The sequence below is a fragment of the Varanus komodoensis genome, unplaced genomic scaffold (genome assembly GCF_004798865.1).
Source record: "Varanus komodoensis strain SLA01 unplaced genomic scaffold, ASM479886v1 scaffold20_1, whole genome shotgun sequence".
Lineage (NCBI taxonomy): Eukaryota > Metazoa > Chordata > Lepidosauria > Squamata > Varanidae > Varanus > Varanus komodoensis.
The window spans coordinates 12,657,089-12,679,589 of NW_025335587.1; the positions used below are offsets into that span (position 1 = coordinate 12,657,089).

General features: G+C 44.1%; 1 protein-coding gene across 2 annotated transcripts in view; it reads right to left on the reverse strand.

The window, feature by feature from the left end:
- The window catches only part of UBE2G1 (ubiquitin conjugating enzyme E2 G1), a 36,103-nt gene that overhangs the window by 9,875 nt on the left and 3,727 nt on the right, over window positions 1–22,501 (reverse strand). The window contains exons 1-2 of one of the 2 annotated variants that reach the window (XM_044429951.1): window positions 21,147–21,171; window positions 402–504 (exon numbers count right to left, since the gene is read on the reverse strand). In XM_044429951.1, coding sequence (XP_044285886.1) covers window positions 402–504; window positions 21,147–21,156 — 113 coding nt within the window. In that variant the 5' untranslated portion in view covers window positions 21,157–21,171. Of the gene's footprint in view, window positions 1–401; window positions 505–21,146; window positions 21,172–22,501 lie in introns of those variants that run through there. The other variant, XM_044429950.1, reaches the window with a different exon arrangement.

Below are 22,501 nucleotides of genomic sequence, written 5' to 3' on the forward strand. Positions count from 1 at the left end.
ACCCTGTCTTCCAATCCTCATTATTGTAACTTAGTGCACGCACCAGGAATTATTGGTTAAAAATCCCCATCCTGCCTCCCAATTCAAATCCTTGCAGTTTCTACTCCAGTTTCTCAGAAATATCCTTAAACCAGAACATCTGCATTGCAGTTGTGGCCCAAGAGAGACAAAAAAGCCACAGGAGATCTGTGTGATAAGCGTGGTCCTATCTGGCAAGTTGGGATTAAAGGCAGGTTCTGTTCTGGAAGGTCTGAAGACCTTCACTGCTGTACAGAATAACAAACAAAAGTATTAAGCCACATTCTAGCAGTAAAGTTAAATCGATGTCAACAGGGTCAAAGAAAGAAACGATTTAACAAAATACTTAAACAAGGTTTTGGTTATACACTAGCCATACTTACTACAGTGTATCTGGAGGACCAATAATGAGGACTTCCCATCGATAGAGATCATTATCATCTATTAAGCCTGCTGAAAAGCCTTCCACTGGGTTTTTGTTGAGCTCTGTTTTATAAAAACAGGGAAAACATACCGTTAAACACACACATTGTACTTCATTCTTAACAAGAAGACAGAGCTGATTCAAGTACTCTTTAGGCTGGTACTCAATAGCTCTATTCTGCATGCTTGAAGTCCCTAGTTTGCTCATTATTTGATAAATGCAAAGCCCATATTCAGGAATCCACCAATGACCAAATCATAAAGTTATTTTGTTGAAGACAAGTTGCTTTCCTATTCCCCTATAAGCTATCATATCTTGATCTGTGGTCAGATTTTTCTCCCCCCGCAAAAAATGAACGGAACAGTTAAATAATCTACTATTAATATGAAAACATGTGAAAACCCAGGAGCCTGCTATTAAGAGCTCAAATTAAAGCCTACAGTCTTTTATAAGGCTGAACTGGTACCATGCATCAAAACTAGTAAAAATGATCACTGAGTTTAGTTTACCTCTATTTCCTTAAGGTGGTAAGTTGGTCTAAAAGGGTAAGTATAGAAAAACTCTAAAACTGAAAGGTTTTGTTGTTTTATTTCGAAACATAAAAGGATGATTTAATCACACAATTCCATTGTTTAATCTTTATCAGTTCCCAAGTTATTTCTAGGGTTTCTAGGCCAAAACTGACATACTGGTTTTAACTTGGAGAGCCCTTAAGGGCAGCCAGTTTATTCCCAGTCAAAAGTTATTTAAGTTACTTTGACATGCAAGCAATTTCAAGAAGCTTGTTTGGGTAAAGGGTATATCCTAAACCTCCAAGTTGTATAACAGGGGTAAGCAACCTGGTGTCCCCCAGATTTCTGAGCTACAGTTTCTATCAGACCTGGCCTGCAAGGACAATAGTCAAGAGATTATGGACTCATAGTCCAAAACCTATGGAGAGCATGAGGTTCTCTGTTATACAAGTTCAAAAATTAGTTCCAGTACTGATGTGTGGTCAGAAGGATACATAAACTTAGCAACAGTGTGGCTAGGAAACAGTTGCACCTTTAACTGAAAGCGACTGCTTTTGGTTTTTCTCTCAATTTCCTTACAAGTTATACAGCTGGGAGTTCACTGAATTCTGAGAACAGCGCTTCAACCTTGAAGTCAGAAACTGTCCACATTAAGAAAGTATCCAGTTAAGATGTGTTTCTAGCAACACATGTTGTAACTATTTTTAAATGACAAATTTAGTATTTTTATTTATGCTTATTTAGAAATGATTTAAACAAAGTATGATTCAATGTTTTTAACCCACCCTACTTTGCCTACACTCCACCATACACCAACATCTGTAAAGACCAGGTTTATCACAAGTAAAGCTTCACCAGCTTACACAGTTGTACTAGGCTTATCGAAGGAGGCCAGGGAGCATAAATCTATAATGTACTATCCCAAGACTTGTACTACTCATACAATTCACAGGCTAAATTGCTAGAGACACTTTTTAATTACTAGCCACTCTCACTGGTCAACACATATTTGCATGCAAAACTCACAAAGCAGATTCGTTTCACAAATAAACTTACAACTAGGCTATACGGGAAGCCTGAAACTGTAAGAGCAGAGAGTGTGGCAGTAGTGCTAACAGAATAACCGGACCCAAGAGAATAACTGACCCAACTGGATGACATGTTCCGTGTTTGCAAAATTTTGTAGCTAAGTGACTGATGTTATGGATGTGGTCCAAGCCACAGAAGAAAAGCTTTATGCCTCTCCAGTAAGTTCAGCACATTTTAGAAACCATAAAACACTCATTTTCCAATTGATGTTATGTGTGACCTGCAGAGAGAGAATGCACCCATATCTTTAGCAATATTATTAATTCCTTGGCTTCATCATTTGGGTTTCCTACAATGGAGGTAGGCAGAAGGCAGATCTAGCTCTCTGGGAGATCAGCGCAAGATTGACAAGGATTTCTGGCTTGTTAACATCTGCTATTAACAATAGTTGCAATAATTCTGCAAAGAGGAATGTCAAGTAGATTTTAATGTGGAAGGTCTGTGAGCTTCAAAACAAGTTCTGGGCCTCAGAATTCTTTAATTCTAAATATCTCTCTTTTATAGCAGTCTCCAGCTGGAAGGATCTGATTGAAAACGAAGTCTGAGGTATGCTCACCACTGCCCTAGAGCAGAGCCAAGTATATTTAAGGAAAAGAACCTTTTGAAGTCATTTTGTTTCAATGCAGCAGCTACCCTACCTCTAATTGAGCAAAAGTTTTGGACTAAGCAGAACACTGGTTGCAGTTAGTGAAGTGTCAACATGAAGTCCATCTCAAGACCTCATTTCTCCATGAGGGTTACGATGTGAAATGGAAAACTGACTCATTCTAACCCAGTTGTGTTTCCATTTGCTCTCAAAAAGGCATTACCATGAATTAAAAAGCAAGAAAGATAGTCTTGAATGTGTGCCTTATGCTGTCCATGGCGCAGGCAGGCACTTACACTGACACCACCCAACAGGATGCTTTAGCAAGCATCGCTCAGAGCGTGGCTTTAGTTCCAAGGTGCAGCAGGCAGGGCTGCCTTTGTTGACTTCCCTTTACAGGGAGAGAGACTCCTGAACAAATCCAAGTGAGTCAATGCAGCACTGTCAACAAAAATGACTAAGCAAGACGAGCCCTGTGGCTAACGGAGCAGTTACGTATGGCATCTCAACTTTCAACTCGCCTTGGCAGTTCCAGCCTGCCATTTCACAAGAACGCTTCTGCTGAAAGGGATTAAATCCTCTGGAATTTCCTCAAGAGCCTATATAGCCAAGACACATCTACAAGATGTCAGAACATTAGGATCCATTTTCTAATGCTACATTTTTGTCTCTAGTGCCTGCAGGACAAGGTCGTTTTGTAGAGCACCTAGGTTTTAAACTGATATAAATAAGAAAATTCTGAAGCAGCCAAAGCTCATGCTTTCAACTGTTTCGAAGTTACATGTTGTCTTGTATAGGCTGTTTCCTGGGCAGAGTTTACAGCTCTGACACTAAAGAATACCAGAACACAAAGGAGAGTTCAGGCCAACATCTGAAAAGCTCGGGTGAACAGAAAAGTTATACTGTGGTGCCCAGATGGCAAGGAGAGCTGCAGCCTGCAAGTCCCTGGTGGCTGCCCACCTCACTTCTGATAGCAGATGCACCTAGAGAGGGGCATCAGAGGATTACCAAGTCATGCATGACTTTCACACCTCAAGCTGGGCTCGGAAACAAGGCAAGCATACAGCGATGCTCTTCCACCCCTGGCAAAACACGCTCCCAATGTGCAGTTCTAGTCAAGACTTCCAGATGTTTTTGTATTACCCGCCACTTTTGAAATGTCTTGAAAAGCACCCCCCAACATCCCCCCCACACGTACGGATGTATTCCACCAGTCCAGACAGGTTATCAGAGGATGGAAATGCACAGACCACCCATTTCCAGGAAAGGTCACACACTTAAGCTGGTAAAAGCGCTGGATGTCACCAAGGCCACCTGGGACTCTGGTGACAACAGTGAATCTCAGGGAACCCCCAGCTGCATACTTACTCTTGCAAAGAGAATGTAAGTATGCCCAGAACAGCCTCACCAGGACCGCACGCCAAACAAACTCCTATCCGGACGCCATTACAAAGGGGGCTTTATTACGGGAACGTGTGAGCTACGCTTCGACCGGTGTTCTTGGAACTTCCACTAGGAGCCAGAGGAGATCGAAATGGTATACAAGGCTCAGCTTAACAACACTCCCGCAAAGCAGATCATTCACCCACGTTTGCACACTGGCACGGTGCAACAGGGAGGTGCTTGGGAGAGGCCTTCTAAGATCACTACTCTTCTTTTCCAAACTAGGTGATTGTGGAAAGTGTTGGACTAGGATCAGTCATAATCCTGGCTATTGACTGCAGTAGCTGGAAGTGGTAGCCGGCATCTTGGGCCCTAGACAGGAAAGCTGCTGTATTAGCAATCCAATCGTCTCTTCCATAAACTTTTACAAAAACAATTGATGAAGACTAGACGTCTCTCCTTAACAGCCCACATCCTGGCCTCAGATGGCAGACTAAGAACAGAGCATTTCTGGACAGCTGATTGAAGAAATGGTGTGTGCTTGGAAGACAATGCATTCAACTGCACTCAGTCATGACAACCCCTGGGTTAAATAACCCGGTAATTGCTGCTACAAGCAAACCAGGTCAGTCAGAGCCAACAACCTTGTTTTTAAGTGTGCTGGATCTTGTCAACCACTGAGGCTGGACTGGATTACATTTACTATTATTCCAACATATAACCAAGATTAAATTATGGGAGGAGGCAAAGAAAAAACCATTCTTTCCATTTCAACACCTTATCATGCCTGGCACCAACCCTAGCATCTTTTGGTGCCAGGTTAAGATGGCCCTTTGTGCCAAAGCGTTTAAAGATATACTGGGATATCCAAGAGCCTGGAGGCGTTTCCCACCCTGTGTTTCTACAGGGTTAGTCTTCATTTTTTGCCATTTCTTTCTTTTGTTTAAAATGTTTGTATTTTTATAAGAAGTGGCATTTTACTGCATTTTATTGAACTGTTTTTATGAACTGTTGCAGGCCACCCAAAGAGCTCTGGCTATTGGATGGTATAAAAATTAATAATATCTTCCATTACGTCTTGTTAAAATCTAGACTCATTGGGAGTGCCCACATCTTGTTAGGCAAGACTTTAAAGGAAAAGTGATCCCAGGCAGCTGCATTCTAGATACTGTTCCACCTGTTCTCTAAAATCGCTTATATGTGCATCAACTCTGTTCTCCTTCAATTGACTCTTATCATGATCACACACCATCCTCAGACTCACACCGGCAGACAATTGCATGGGGGAAGAACTATGGAATATGGCCATGCAGCATTACAGCAGCCCTATTTAGCCCCAAAGTGTTGTTCATTCACACAACGGTCCCATATAGCAATCCCCAAAAGACGTACACGTGTATTCTGGGGGTAGTGGTAAACCAAATCATCAGCCGCAAGCCAGCTATAATTGTGCGGGGGGAATAAATCACTATTGTTGCGGCACATGCAGATCACCCACATAAGCAATGGCAAAAAAACCATGGAAAATGTAGCAACAGGGGATTCAGAACTGAAATGAACTGAAAGAGGGTATCACTACCTAGCGTTGCATGAGCGACAATCTTAAACTGATGCAAGTTTGACTAATGCCAAATAGGCTGATTTAGGAGGACAAAGAACTACAGCAATGTAAGAGATTATAGGCAACCTTGCACCTGTTTCAGAAAGGATTAAGTTGTCCATTAAGAAGAAGCCCTATGAGCCAGTCCTACCTTTTTTTAATGACTATTTCTATGTATCTTATATTCTTGCACCATTCTATCATATATTTCATTTTATGTTTTACAGTTTTGTATTGAATGTTTTAGTTTTTGTAATCTGTCACTGGACAGAATAAAAAAAATCTGAAATTTATTTAATAACCATAGCAGCAGAGTGCTTGTTACAGGTATGTAACACATTGCACAGTTATAAAAAGATAATGCTGCTTATAAGTGGATATCAGGCTTTGACAAGTCAAAGCAAGAAATATAAAAAAGTAAACATAAAATGATCTACAATGCTAGCTTCCCACGAACTGCAGTTACAAATAACCAGTTTTGAGCTCAGATGACAGTCTGAACTGCAGTTATTCTAAAATAGAATCTACTGATCTCATGGCTGTGCTTAAAAAGGAGGGGAACATGGATGCACAAACCTGAGCTCATGGCAGTTCCAGTCTTGTAATACTAGACTATGGTTTAGTATCCTTTCCAAGCTAGCAGCTCTCCAGGGTTTCAATTGGAAGTCCTTCCCAACCTTCCAAGAGAAACCAATGATTTGATCAGGGGTGCTTGTGCTTAGCACTGAGGTACAATTCACCCACCCATTCATGTATGTAGGAGACTGCACAAACCTTTTCTGGGGGTCCGGTCACTGCCACAAATACACAAGGTACTTCAATTAACAAGGCCAACATGAACCACTCAGGGAGAAGCCATCCTTGTAAAGGTAAGTTCCCATGTTTTCAGCTGTGCCCTCTTTCCCAAGAAGCAGGGAAAGCGTTTCTGGGTCCATGTGCCCTTCTAAGTATGGAAGGGTGGGAGGAACATAAAAGAAGCAATTTTATGAGGAAGTTGGATTATGTACACAGGCCATTCTGAAACTGTTTACAAGTAACATATCAGGAGACTCCTCTAAATCACGGCTCTGGGTTAACACATTGAAACCACCTTTCAATAATAGCCCTTTCAGTGCCATGCAGTGGTTTGCGTGTTTTGCACATGCATGCACAAACACCATACTGTAACTAGCAAATAAAAGTATCCATTCATGTGTTTTCTTGCTCTGTCCTCTGGGGAGCAAGCAGTAATTTGTCAGAAGTCCAAGACTGACCATACCTCAGGTACACAACTCATTAGACTAGCTGAAATATTTGTGGGAGGAAGGAAGTTCGTTAGATAGTAAAGTGGCTGTGCTGGCAAAACAGCGCAACAGTTCCAAATAGTTAAATATCCTGACTAGACAAAGAACCGACCTCTTAAATTGAGGAGGAGGAGGAGGCAGCTAGCATAAATGAACATTAAGCAATCTGTCTCCAAGACAAAAGATTTGCTAGACAGGAACAGCCCTTTCACGCAACAAGACCCATCTACTCACCGAGCTCTTTCCTGTTCTGTCAGCATGGCCTAACTCCAGGTATCAGCACCTGGAGAGCCTCCCCAGAGCAGGCTCGACAATGCTCCATGCTCTCACATCCATGCAGTTGTTTTATTTTACCCTTCGCTCGGCACAGACCTGCTTGTTTATCTTTCCTGTAAGCTCGATTTGCCACTGGAAATCTTTCAGTATCTCTAACATTTTTGCATCACTGCCCCCTAGTTTACAAAACAGATATAAAGTGCAAAAGCTGGACTTTTGCTGCGAAAGTGAAAATCTAAGGAGACTTGGACAGTCACTAGTGAAGAAAGCACCAAACTTGTTGAGCTCTGTTAACACAGTAGGTCTTTGTTAGTAGTAGCCGGGATCCAATGGCCTTCATGGCCCCTTCTAACTCTGCTGTTCTATGACTCTATGAAAGCTAAAGCTGGCTTTATTCTCTTAGATGCAAAGGCCCACAGAAGGAAGGGATGCGGTGTCAAGGGCTCCTAGAGCAAACCTTTGTATTTTCACGAGATGCTTACTTCCCAAAGACAACTTGCAACTCTTGCAGTCACTGAACTACAAAACACACATCCGCTTAGCAAAGACAAACTTCTCCACATTTTTTGTTTTAGAAAGCAGATCATAAGGTCAACCTCAAGATCAAACAGAACACTTCACCCACCTAATGTTGCAGCTTCTTGGATTTTGTCCCTAGCTTCAATGCCCTGTCATTTGACCCATCCACCTCCAACCTGTTTAGTGTTTTGTAATGAAAAGAGTTTATGGAAGCAAAATTGATGGGTCAAATAACTACTAAACATTTTGTCCCAGACTTGCTCTATGGGAGGAGCTTTGCTTGTGCAAGGATGGGATATGAACTTTTCTGTTTTCTAGAGTATGATACTCCAAGTGAAGGAAAAAAATGGTATGGCAGTGAAGGGAATTGTGACATGCTATGAGAAAGGATGTCTAAGGTGGGGAGAGGAAATACAAGCCTACTGCTTGGGAGCTATAATTGAAGAATGGATACAAGTACAAAACAAAGCATTTTTATAGGACAAAGCACCATTGCCTATGAGCTTCTTAAAGCTCTTCTGATAAGACAGAAGAGTTTGAATCATTGCAACAAAATGTTCAAAGCCATTTGCAATAAAATTTAGTAAAATACAACTTAACTAAAAAACCAAACCTATGCACAATTAATAAGCAGCATAAAAAACAGCAATAAGCTCCATAAAATATTTAAAAGCCTGGAAGTCTCTAACAATTGGCAAACTAACAAAATGGAGAACAGGCAGGCCTCCCTACAGAGAATATACCATCACTGCAATTCTTCTATTAAGAAGAATTCTACTGTGTCCAGTAGTCACCCTTCTCACCTCAGAAGGCCTTGCAAAGATGTAATGTATGTTTGCCTGTAATGCACCTGGTCACAACTGGAGTCTAAAAATTCCACTGAGGCAAGTGTGCTGAATTCCCTCTAGGAAAGCCTGGCAAAAAGGGGCATGGGAAATCCCTTAGCAGCTCACTTGGCTTCCACACTGGTCACAGAAAAAATACTGGGCTTGCGGCATGACCCAGTCAGTTCTTGTGCTGGGTGTACAAAAGTCCTTCCCTGCATGGGCACCACAGAAAGAAGGTGGCATGGCAGGGGGGCGGGGGGGAATGAATTGTTCCCCGTCTCCTCTGCCAGCCTGACTGATTTCTCTGAAGGATTCCCTTCATGTACAACCAGCGTAGAAACTGATCTGACCCCTTCCTGCACATCTGCCATAGAAAACAGGTGTGCTGTAGACGATGGAAGATGTTTTAGGACCTTCGTGGAAAGGCTGGTGAAGAAAATATGGAGGTCTCCTGGTTCTTTTGCTAGCTCACCTGGCTTCCACACTGGTAGTGGAAGGCACGAAATCCCTTCCTCCACAGGTCACAGAGACACCAAATGAGTGGGAAGAAAAGGCAGGGTATGATAAATGATTTCTGAGAACGTTTTTCATGGTTAACAAGGGCCCCTCTTATAAGTAAAAGACAGGCAAGTAACTTTTTTCTTTGCAGGCTATTAACATCTGGTGGTTGAGAAAAAAAGGCTTTTCTGGTGCTTAAAAAAGCTTTTCAAATGTTACTGCTATTCCAAGCAAGCCAGTTTTTCAAAAATCAGGAAATAAAAAAATAATCAAATGAAAGCACAGTAAAATATTAAGAACACTCTTTAAAAATAAGTTAAAACTGTCTTGATTATGTACCCTGTTGCTGCGCACAGAAAGAGAAAGAGGCAGTAAGTCCTTCAAAAATTCTTGCTTTAAAGGTCAAAAACAGCACTTTGAGTTGGTCTTGTAAAGTTCTGTCAAATGCAAGTTATAAATCGAAGCTTTAAATATTTCAAGGATTGTTTCTGCAACCTTTTAGTTCTTCATAATGCTCCCCAGAACAGTCACTCAACTTACAGCTGACAATATCAATTGGCCATGTGCACTAATTTAAAACAGATACAAGACAAAATGTACAGCACCTTCTTTCAACTGAGCCATCTTTGGGCATTATTCCCTGCCCCAGAAAGGGATACATATCAAGAGTCAGAATTTATATATTGCAATTTATAACCTGCCTTTTTCCTACAAAGGGCTCAAGGCAGCTGACATCATTCTCCTCCTCCATCTTATCCCCACAACAACAACCCTGTGAGGTAGGTTGGGCTGAGAGTCTGTGGCTGGCCCAAAGTCACCCAGTTGGCTCCATGGCCGAGCAGGGATTCAAACCCGGATCGCCTGAGTCCCAGTCCCATGCACTTAACCACTACATGCTGATTAGACAATGCAATATAGTTTACAATATTTTCCACAGATGCAGCAATGGTAGACGTTCTAATGCCTGACAGTATCACAGTACATTTGATAAACACATTAATTTCCCAGCTACCTCACTATGAAGATTTGTTTATGTAAGCCTGGGAGAGCCATCAGAACACAACTAAACTACTCAGATTTGTGGAGGGCTCTGCAAAATCTGAGGCAGGATGGTAGGGGAAACAGTTATGGTATTTGTTGTGGACTTGGCCTTTGAGGAATGTTTCTAAACCATAGTTTCAGTATTTAAGAAGGGTTTGCTTCCCTGTTAACTACTTACAGCAGATCATAGAATAGTAAAATTGGAAGGAATTGGAAGAAAAGCAGGTTGCTTACCTGTAATTGATGTTCTTCGAGTGGCCATCTGTGCAGTCACACATATGGGTTCTGCACCTGCGCAGTGCCTGTGGCCGGAAGATTGATAGCTAACGGTGTTTGGCAGGGAGCTCTGCTCCCCCTCCCCCCTGTGGCCTATAAAGAGCGGAGCGTCTGCCATTTTGTTCAGTCTTTGCGACCGAACATACGATATCTTAATAATTTTAAATCTTTTTTTGTGTGTGTTGGTACCGTAAAAAAGAGGGATGGTCGGTACCGAAGATACCTTTCTCATCGACACCGAGCTGTCGATGCGTCCACTCACCGACATCGAGCGGGGCCGGCGGGTGGGTTGTGTGACTGCACAGATGGCCACTTGAAGAACATCAGTTACAGGTAAGCAACCTGCTTTTTTTGTCGTGGCCTCTATGCATCACACATATGGGTAGATTAACAAGCTTACCATCAAGGAGGAGGGAAGGTGTCCTCAGTGAAGAACAGAGGAGAGTACAGCTCTACCGAAGGAGCAGTCCCGTTGAGCTCGAACATCGAGACGGTAGTGCCTGGCAAGGTGCAAGGGTTCACCCAAGTAGCGGCTCAGCAGATGTCATCAATCGGGACCCCCGATGGGATCGCAGACGAGGTTGCAACAGCTCTAGTAGAATGGCCTCGGGGAACTGAAGGCAGTTCGAGCTTAGCTAACTGATAGCACAAGACAATAGTGTGGACTATCCACTTAGAAAGTCTTTGTGGAGTGACTGGATCGCCCTGATCCCTAGTAGAATATTTGATGAATAGCTTATTGGATCATCGAATAGATTCTGTCCGCGATCGGTAGAAGGCTAAGCAACGGCGAACATCAAGTGAGTGCGACCATCTTTCCAAAGGGGTTGACGGTGACGGGAAAAAAGCAGGCAGCACAATGTCTTGTCCTATATGGAAAGGTGTAGACACTGTGGGTAAAAAAGACGGGTCGAGGTGTAAAACGACCTTCACTCTGTGAAAGTTTAGATAAGGAGGGTCTATTCGAAGAGCGCAAAGTTCACTGGCCCTCCGGGCTGAAGTGACAGCTGCAAGAAATGCCGTCTTCCAAGAAACCAATTGCAGATCCACCATCGCTAAAGGTTCAAAGGGGGCCTTCATAAGGGCCTGCAGAATTACAGAAAGGCTCCATGTGGGCATAACCAGTCTAATTGATGGGTTAAGATTATATAGTCCCCTCAAAAATCTCTTGAGGATAGGATGAGAAAACAGGTGATCCGTCGACTAATCCATGGTGGTAAGCTATTGCGGCTGTATAAACTTTAATGGATGACAGCTTCAATCCGGAATGGTGCAATTCCAGGAGGAACTGAAGAATTTGTTCAATAGATGAGAGGAATGGGGAGAACGAACGCGACTCGGCAAAGGTGGAAAAACATTTCCATTTAGCCTTATATGACTTTCTTGTGGACGGCTTTAAGGCAGAGCCGATGATATGCTGAATATCAGGGTGCAAAAACGTCGGATTCGAATTCGACGGGTCTTGCCTCGAACCGGATGGTGCAGAGAGATCAGAGAAAGGGGAAGCACCCGAGTGAATTTCGACAATTGGATCCAAGGTGGTCGAAGTCATTGTCGGTACCGATAGATTAGTAGAAGCTGTCGGATTTCTAACTCTCGAAACCGTCGTCAGCATCAATGGAACATCAATCATCGAATTCGCCACGCTGTTAGGTTCAATGAGAGCAAGTCCGGGTGGCGAAGTGTGCCGTCCACCTGTGTTATAAGATATGGGAGCGATGGAAGATGAAGAAATTCCCCGCGAGAGATGTCAAGTAGTTTCACAAACCACGCTTGACGTGGCCACCAAGGAGCAACTAGTATCCCCGATGCCCGGTCGCCCATGATCTTTGCTATGACCTTCATCAGAAGAGGGATCAGAGGGAAGGCACAGAAATGCATGTTGTTCCAAGGGATCATGAATGCATCCTCTAGGGATGCGTGTCCGATTCCCGCTCTCAAACAGTAAGCCTCGCACACCCTGTTCTGTTGGGTAGCGAATAAGTCCACATCAGGGAACCCCCAGTGCCTGAAAAGGTGGCTGCGCGTACGAGGGTCCAGTTTCCACTTGCGAGAGGTGAACATGTGCCTGCTGAGAAGGTCCGCGTGCATGTTGTCTATGCCAGCCACATGAACAGCCATCAGCACGATGTGTCTCTGAATGCACCAGTCCAAATTTCCATCAAGAGTCTGGCTAGAGTTGGTGACTTCATCCCTCCTTGTTTGTTCAGATAAAAGACGGTCGCTATATTGTCCGAGGTTATCTGAACCATCTGATGATGAAGGAGGTCCTTGAAAGAACGAAGGGCCTTGAAGACTGCCAGTAGCTTCAGGAAGTTGATATGATTCGTGGATTCTAGACAATTCCACGTACCCTGGGTAGATAGGCCAGAGCATATCGCTCCCCACCCTAGGAGAGATGCGTCGGTGCCGAGGGTTATCGTAGGAGGTCGTGCCCTGAAGGGGACTATCGTAAGATTGGTCGGTTTCAGCCACCAGCACTGAGAGTGGAGCACAGAAGATGGGATCCAAATCAGTTTGGACTGTGGCTCTCTTTGAGGGTGATACACCCTGTTGAAAAATAGTTGTAGTGGGCGAAGCCAAAGTCTGGCATGTGGAACCATGGCAACTGAGGATGCCATATGTCCCAGGACCCTCTGGATAGACCTCACCGTGACCGTTCCCTCTCGTCGGATTCAATGGATAAGGTGAGGAAGAGTTTGTCTGTCTGTCTTGCGGGAGGAAAGCTTTCTCCAACGTCGAATCCAAGCGGGCTCCGATGAAGGTGAGCATCTGTGTCGGAAGAAGAGAAGATTTCTCTGTATTAATATGTAGGCCTAGGTCATCTAGTAAGGCACAGGTCTTATGGATGGCCGCCAAGAGTCCTTCTCTGGACTGTGAGACCAACAGCCAGTCATCGAGGTATGGATAAATTTGTATGCCCTGAAGGCATAGGAAGGCACAGACAGGAGCCATGAACTTGGTAAAAACTCTCGGAGCCGTAGCCAGTCCAAAAGGTAAAACTGTGAACTCATAAAGTTGGCTTGCAATCGCAAAACGAAGGAAATGTCTGTAATTTGGGTGAATTGAAATGTGGAAGTAGGCGTCCTTCAAGTCCAGTGAGGCGAACCAATCCTCTCTCCTTAACAACGGCAAAATGTTTTGAAGGGTAGTCATATGAAACTTTCTCGGTACAATAAACGTATTTAAGTTCTGTAGATCCAAAATCGGACGTAGACCACCATCCCGCTTAGGGACCGTGAAGTATCTGAAATAGAATTCGTGAAGTCCGTCAGATGGAAATACTTGACGAAACGCTCCTTTACGAAGAAGTTGACGTATTTCGTTGAGGAGTACCGGTGAGCATACAGTAGACCAGATTGGACTCGATGGAGGAACCATGTCGAATTCTATTTGATAGCCGTGTTGAACAATGGATAATACCCACCAGTCAGATGTGATGAGCTCCCAAATGGGGAGTCGGCTTCGAAGCCGATCCCCAAATGAGAGGGGGGTGGGTACTGAAGGAGTGTGAGGAATGGTTTGCCAGTCCCGTCAGCGTTGCCTCCGATCGTCAAAACAACGGCGTCCCTGCTGAAAACGCTGTTGGGGCTGAGGACGGCGGTGCTGCTGTTGTTGTTGCTGGCGGTGTTGAGGCTGCTGCCTCGGTTGATAGGATTGCCTGTAGGATGGACGATTCCAGGACCACTTACGTCTGGCGTGAGACTGGATCTCCATCCTGTGTGCTGTCATCCTCGATTCATGGAGCTTCTTGAGCTTATGGTCGGTTTGAGAATGGAAAAGCCCGGATCCATCGAAAGGCATTTCCTCTATCCGCCACTTGGCTTCTTCCGGGAAATTACAATTCCGGAGCCACGCATGCCTCCGAAGAGAAACGGCACCAACCAAGGCCCGGGAGTCAGTATCCACATGGTGCCTTGCCGTGGATAACTGCTGCACCGCGACCTGCATGGCTTCCTTGATCAGGACCTTCGCGAGATCACCCTGGTGGTCTGGGAGGGTGGAGGCGACGTTGTGGAGGCGCTGCATAATAAAATATTGATATCTCGTCAACGTCGCCTCATAATTTGATATGCGAAGCCCCAAGCCCGAAGCAGCATAGACTCACCTGGCCAGGGAGTCTATTTTTCGGCCCTCTTTATCTCTCGGTGCCGTGTGTCCTCTCACCTCGCTGCCCTGAGAGGATTTGACGACTGCAGAGTTCGGTTTCGGGTGTTTGAGGAGGAAGGGAATATCTTCTTCCCGAACCCTGTACATCGACTCATACCTCCTGGACGTCGGCTGAGGATGAGATGGCAGGTCCCAGGGCTGCGTCATCGCCTGCCGCAAGGTGGTTATGAGCAGCAGAACAATAGATGTCGATTGCTCCCCACGGACGACGTTGTAAAACTTGTCCGTCGACGGTCCCGGGTGCTGGGCAGCGTCAATGTCCAGGGACTGGACAAGTCTCGACATCATCTCCGCGAAGGAGATGTGGGACTCGTCAGGTGACGCTGGACCCTGGGATGTCACAGCGACGTCCGGGGAGGTTGAGTCGACCTCCGAGTCAGCCGAATCGGCACCGTAGTAGGGTGGGGCCGAAGATGACGACTCTGCCGGCGAGAAGGAGTGGCTGCTTCCACTTTGTGGGGATCGAGGTGGCACCCGCCTCGAATCCACTGATAGCGGTTGGTCGCGGGGTGGAGGAGATGATCGTGCCCTGGGAGCAGGGTAGTACCCTACAGAGAGTGGATCGCCCCAAGTATGGTAATAAGGGCGACGCCAACTCTCCGGGCGTTGCTCTACCGAGCGGCTCCTCTGGCTCCCTGGTGGAGACAGGCCAACGTCCGTTTCCATCATCACCGCGGGCATGGGTGTCGGTGACCTCACCCTAGGAGGGGAGTCCTGGATTTCCCCATTAGAAATTGAACCCCGTAGAGTTGGAAGGGGTGCAGGCGGGAGGTCAATCAAACGGCGGGGAGACCTTTGAGAAGGGGTAATCCGCATAGCCTCCTGGAGGACCGGTTCGGGCGTTGTCGGTACCGTAACCGCCACTGGTGCCAAGGGTCCCATCGGTTCCGAATTCCGATGTCGGGGACGGTCCAGACGGTCCAAGGTCTTGGACTTTTTTGGAGGCTTGGAGACCTTCTCCTTTCTGGCCTTCTTATGGCCTGCCGACTTCTCTTCGGCGTGCTTCCGCTTTTCATGCTTCTTTTTAGGTGAAGCAGAGGGGGCCACCAAAGCAGACGCACCTTCATCCGAAGGCCGTGAGGGTGGGGCCACAGAAGCGGAGCCAGGTTTTGGGATGGCGACGAGTGGGTCTGACTGCATCAGAACCCGATCCCAAAGGAGTCTACGAAGCCGGTTTTTGCGGTTCTTCCTGGCCTGCTTGGAGAAGGCCAGGCAATGCATGCATTTATCCATCCTATGCCCCTCTCCCAGGCAGAGGAGGAATAGGTCATGCGGGTCAGTTGGTGCCATTTTTGACCCGCAATCCATGCATTTGCGGGAAGCCGCTCACTGCACCATTGCAGAAGAAGAGGAAGAAAAAGAGAGATAGTGAAGAGGATAAGTTTTTTTTTTTTTGACAGATCGAAAGAAATAACGAGAGAAAAGCTACACAGAATAATAAGCTGGGAGCAAGGAGAGGAAAAAACTAGGATAACAGGACAATTCAAGAACGAGGTAATAGTCAAAGCGAAAGTCGAAAGCGGCACGAGGCACAGTGAACGGCGGTCGCAAAGACTGAACAAAATGGCGGATGCTCCGCTCTTTATAGGCCACAGGGGGGAGGGGGAGCAGAGCTTCCCGCCAAAAACCGTTAGCTATCAATCTTCCGGTCACAGGCACTGCGCAGGCGCAGTACCCATATGTGTGATGCACAAAGGCCACGACGAAGAATAGTAGAATTGGAAGGTCCAACCCTCCGCTCAGTGCAGGACTCCAAGTTAAACCATCCCTCTCAGATGGCTGTCCAGCTGCATCTTGAAAGGGTCTAGTATGGGAGATCAATACCCATCAAACAATGCATACACCAAAAATTGTTCAAGGCAGAATTAATTTTGGTTTTGTATGAACAAGAATGAACAAGGACAACATCTTCTGATCTATCATTTGACAGAAATATATTTGCAACTTCATATTAAAACTATCATATAGCACATACAAATATTTCTTGTTAAGCTGAGCTTTGCTAAAGATTCTTAATAACTTGTCACAAAACAGTTTTTCTAAATATTTCTTCTTTTTAGACTTTTACTCTCACAGCATAAAAAGGAGAGGGATTCTAAGCATGAGCATTTCATTCAGCTCTGAAGAAATTTTTCAGCTGACAGGTACACAGGGTGAGCTCCTACTAGGAAGCACTGTTCTCTGTGTAGCAATTACTTCATAGCTAATATTCTTTGCTGTCCTATAAATTAGGAAACATACTCAATTAATTTCACATTACTGAACATTTCTGAAAAGATAAAACAGACAAAATATTAAATGTACACCAATTAGGCTAGATACACTCAATTTGAATCATGCCTTTGAGAAGGTAACTTTTAACTCATGCTTTCCTAATTAAACTTAAGACTGTAGCATTTTCTAGGCATCTGTTTATCAAGCTTTTTGATATTTATATTTTACATAGCATTTTTTGCTCATTAATTGATAAAACACTTTTGACCTGGAATAATATCATTTCCCTAAGTTCTTTACTCAAATCACCCACAGGGCAAGTGACAGGGCTTTAACTCAGCATTTTTCCTTCGGTCATCATCCAGGTTATCTTGACAAACTATTTTTAGGCCAGCTAATTAAAATTCATTGTTAACTTGTTTCTGTATCTTTCCTAACACAATTAACTTTTTCTGTGTTTATGTTTTCAAATTCTTATGTATCATTAATTTGTCATTCTAATTTTATAATGCAACATCCCGTATGTAAGTGAAGTGGTGTGGCAGTTTCTCATCTGTCTTCTGAGCAAGCCCGATAAAACAAAGTTAGCTATTTCTTAAAAATCCAGGACAGATCAGGACGGGAGCAAATAAGATCAGTGACAAATGTCATTGAGGAGTACAGACCACAAAATATTCAAAACCTAAATGCTACAGCCTTTTTCAGGTACTGTCTTTGCAATTTGAGACGCACACACGTTTGTTTCCAAAATATGAAAGCTAAGGTTCCTGCAAATCTCATGCCAGGAACTGGATTCCTCCCAGAGTTCTGCGCATGTGGGTTTAGAAAAGCCAAACAGCCCGACAGTAAGCTGCTCTCATCAGCGATCTGCTTAAACCTTTCGCTCAGAGCTTTAGCCCCATTTACCATTTCTACAACCTCGGAACAGGAGATCTGATGGCACCAAGGGGGATGCTGCCTCACCCAGTTGTGGTCACTTCTGCAATTTATTTCTTTCTGTGTTCTAAAAGCAGCTTGGGTGAATATTGAACAGTGTGACTAAAGAGTTCCACTGCCCCACGCATAATGAAACTATGAATCTGAATATCTGAATCTGCTCTACAGGTGCAAAGGCAAATTAGAATGGCAAGCTCTTCTCCTGACTCTGTTGGAGTCTCCCAGTCCACATTTCTGTTAATTGTTCTTAGTGGAAAGGCTAGTGTGTCATTTGTATTAGATTTTTCACAAACTGAAGTAATATTTTCCTCATGTCTACCCCAATTTGATCCCCTCCAGTTGGCCTGTGACTTGAATTAGCCCTAGCCAATATGACTCAAGGCCCTGGTCAATGTGGACCAGAAATGGATATATTTCAAAAGAATTCCCCAAAAGAAGGAACTCAAGGGAACTAAGTAATCCTTAAGATAGCTGAATAAATTCAGCTCCTATGGACAAAGGAACGGGTGGAAATCTATTTCCTGTACCACCCAAAACTCAGAAGAATCAAGGGAAAAGAGTTCAAATGTTTTCAAACATCCATGCATATTTCCGTAATGAGGTTGACCTCAGAGTATGCTGAGAGGGGATTTTAAGTTATTTAAAAATATTGACAATTGAATGGAATACTTTTGGATGAACTGGAGAACCATATGAATGAGTGCAGAGGAATGAGAACTGAAAGAGGATTTCATTAGGGCTGGGAAACCAATCAGGAATTCACTAGTCAAATATTCTTAGGAAGCCAAACATGCCTAGGAGGCATTTTCTTAATTACACTATTGTGTCATCTGACAGCAAGGCGGGAGGGGAGGGATCAGAGCTCTTTGCTCTGCATCTCCAGGGTTCATCCCACTCCCCACCCCCTTCAGTTTACAAAGGACTTCTTACTCTGCACTATTACTGTATTTTTAATTGGACTTTCTTATCCACACTTGTAGCTCCACGATAAACGCCAACTGCTCAGCTTCATGAATAGCAACCACACAGGTATGGCTTGCATAAATGCATTCTAAATAATTGGTAATCTAGAATGTTATTGCTCCATTGTGTCATGAGTTTGTATAGGTAAAGGTTTCCCCTTGACGTTTAAGTACAGTCATGCCTGACTCTAGGGGGCAGTGCTCATTTCCTTTCCTAGCACAGGGAGCCAGCATTTGTCCGCAGACAGTCTCTGTGGTCATGGGGCCGGCATGACTAAACACCAAAGTGCACGGAACGCTGTACCTGCCCACCGAAGTGGTACCTTTTTATCTGCTTGCATTTGCATGCTTTCAAACTGCAAGGTTGGCAGGAGCTGGACAGAGTACCGGAGCTCACCCCGTCTGCGGATTCGAACCAGCGACCTTTCGATCAACCAGCCCAGCAGCACAGCAGTTCAAACCACTGCGCCACCTGCATCCCAGTTTGAGTTTGTATAACTTAATGCAAATTTTAGACTTTTCTCCATAGGAAGAAGGGAACTCTACAAACTTATTCCAAGTTCCAGCGTTGGCCAACACACACTGGTTCAGGGAAGTAGTAACTGTTCTACTTCCATTCGTTCCACCACAAGTTAAAGAGTACCAGGAAACAGAAAGCAGGATCTGTTTATGCATCTCCAATAATGGAATGTTACCAAGTGTATCATACTTGCCAGTACATGAACCAAACATTTGTCCCTGGCAAAGTAATGCTAACTTCACTCATCATGATTTCTTTCATGTTCTACTTTCTTTCAGACACTACCATTTGACATTCTAGGCAAATCATTTTTCAACACACACACCCCACCATAGATTCTAAAGTCACATGTTCCAGAATAATTTATCCTGGCCTCCCTTATCTCCATTAGCATATGTACATGGCTAGCATTATGTTGCACACTTGACTTGAAGAGATTAGCAAACCGAATTTTAGGGTCTATCTGTTGACAAGGACCTCACTTATGTAAGACAAGCCCTTCAAGAAATCTCATCTGTGTATTTATAGATGTTGTAAGTACCAATGCTCAAACTGTTAAATACTAGGTTATACAAAGTACTTTACTTTGTACTTGTTACTTTAATACATCCCTTTCTAAAATATGGTATTTTATTTGGTCAAGCAGCAAAGTGAAACAGTTAAGAACAGCCGAAAACAAGAGTGTGCAAAGATGCATTACATAAGTCCTGCAGTAGTTTTGTTGCTGTTTTAACAATAAATCTGGGGGCACCTTCTGCAACCTGTGTAGCCACATTTGTGGCCTTCAAGTTCTTTGATTCATACTTACAACATATTTCATGGGGGATGGGAAAAAAGCGACAGGAGCCTAAAAAGAGCAAGAATTCATCAGATGCACCTTTTATCCACGTATGCACTGTTTTGTGTGGCAGCTCCTCACAGGAATTGCCTTACATTTGTTTCAGGCATACTTTAAGGAGTCCTTTTACAACAAGATGATGGAAAAGTTACAAGAGCCAGTTTGGTGAAATCCAAGTGATTTCTCCTAACAATCTATTTAAAAATTACTAAGATCTGCCCACTGTGAGATTCAATGCCATGATCGTGCCAAGTTCAACATCTTTAGAAATTTTGAAGGTGCACAATGCTGGGGACAGACAGCTCATGAAAATCCACACACTGTCTTAATATCACTATAAGCTTCCTTTGGAAACACTGAGGAAAAAGGGAAAAATACAAAGGACTGCCAACAAAGAATACACATAAAAGTGATTTTCCAACTTGTGGCCTATGGACAAAACATGCCTCTAACAATGCAACTACCCTACCAGACTAAGAAATTGCTTCTAAAACACACTTTTTGATCATTGTGGAGCCAACCTCAAGCTCAAACATCATGAAGGTGTTGAAATCCTACAGGTTTTTCTACCCCTTATGTTCTTTGGTTCCTCAATCAAATTTCGTGCTCAAAAACTGTTTAAGGCTGACATAGGTGAGACATGGCCTGTGTGCATTATCCACCTTTTTTGCAGCCCCAGGACCCCTAGAGAATCATGGTGCAGCTGTGGCAAAAAGGGGCTATCTTGGAAGCCCCACAATGCTGTTTATTTGCTGTTGATGCACCAGGCCAGGGTGCAGTTCCAGTAGATTCTCGGTGGGAGAGAAATGACTTTTGAAACTATCAAACTTGTCATCCCCAACAGGGCAGATCAAGGATCGACAAGACCCTCTACTTCACTCTACCTCATTTCTTGCAATACCCACCTTAGAAGCCATACCACAAGTGGGAGAAAACAGCAAGCTTTGCAATTTCTTGCTTATAATAAAAACCTGAGGCTTATGGCAACTTAATGACTAACAGATTTACTGTGGTATAAATGGCTATAATAAATCTGTCCTTCAGGTGTTACAAGACTCTTATTTTTTTCTTCAACACGCTAACATTAGCTACCTTCCTAGAAGTGCCTAATAATATAGCTGAGATATTGTGACAGAAGCAGAGAATAATGCAACTTGCTAACATTCTGACTTACGTTTAAACATAACAGTTGAAACTGGAACACAAATGCCAAAACACTGGAGGGGGCGGGAAACATCAGCTGCAGAGAGGAGTTGCCTCTTAAAGTAGGCAGTCAGTGTTCTTGGAAGTCTGAATTTCCTGACCAGACTTTGTGTGCGTATGGTGGTGGTGAGGATTCTATCAAGAGGAAATGGCCTGCCAAGATTTTAATACAGAACACAATGTGAATGGAGACCCTGCTTAGTATTTTTAAGCTTTACCTGGAATAAAACCCCACATTGTCAGGGACACATGTAAAGGAATGCATGTACTATACATGAAAATGAAATTCAATGGGGACAAATGTCAAGTTCTGCACCTAGGAAAAATAAACCAAATGCTTTGATACAAGATGGGAAATACTTGACTGAATAACACTGCAAGTGAGAAGGATCTTGGAGACAACAATGTGATGTGGCTGCAAAAAGGACAAATGCTATTTTAGGCTGCATTAATGGAAGTATCGCTTCCAAATCCCATTAATTCCTAGTTCCTTTACTCAGCACTGGTTAGGCCTCCTCTGGAGTCCCATGTCCAATTCTGAGCACTACAGTTTAAGAAAGATGCAGACAAGCCGAAAAGTGTTCAGAAGAAGATAAAAAGGGTTTAGCCTTGAGAAGAGAAGACCAAGGGGAGACAGGATAGCACTTACATGAAAGATTGTCACAAAGGACAGGATCTCTTCTCAATCATCCCAAAGCACAGGACACAGAACAACAGGCTCAAGTTACAGGAAGCCAGATTCTGGCTAAATATCAGTCAGGAAAAATTTCCTGACTGTTAGAGCAGTATGACAATGGAACCCATGGCCTAGGGAGGTGGTGGGCTCTCCCACCCTGGAGGCATTCAAGATGCAGCTGGACAGCAGAGAGGGATGGTTTAACCTAGGGAGTCCTGCACTAAGCAAGGGGGTTCAACCAGAAGGCCCTCTGGCTCCTTCCAACTTTACTGCCCTATGTTTCCATACCAAAGATTTCCAAGGTATGCTGATTGACACATCCCTTGCAGATACTTACCTTTAGAAACGTGGACACTTCCAGTATTCATTTTAAGCTATATTACAAACAACACGTAGCAGCACAGGTCCGTAATTTTTGGCTAGCCTTGGTAGCCAAGCCAAAAAATTAATGTCACTTGGACACAGAAACATAGGAACATAGCGAGTCAGAAGGGGCCTCCTGGGCCATCTAGTCTGGCCTCCGGCACCAGCCAGCTCCACTCACGACATGCCCACCATGTGCATGTCCAGCCTATCCTTGAACACCCGCACCGATGGGGCCTCAACGACTTCTCGTGGAAGCCCATTCCACACCCTCGGGGTCCTGACTG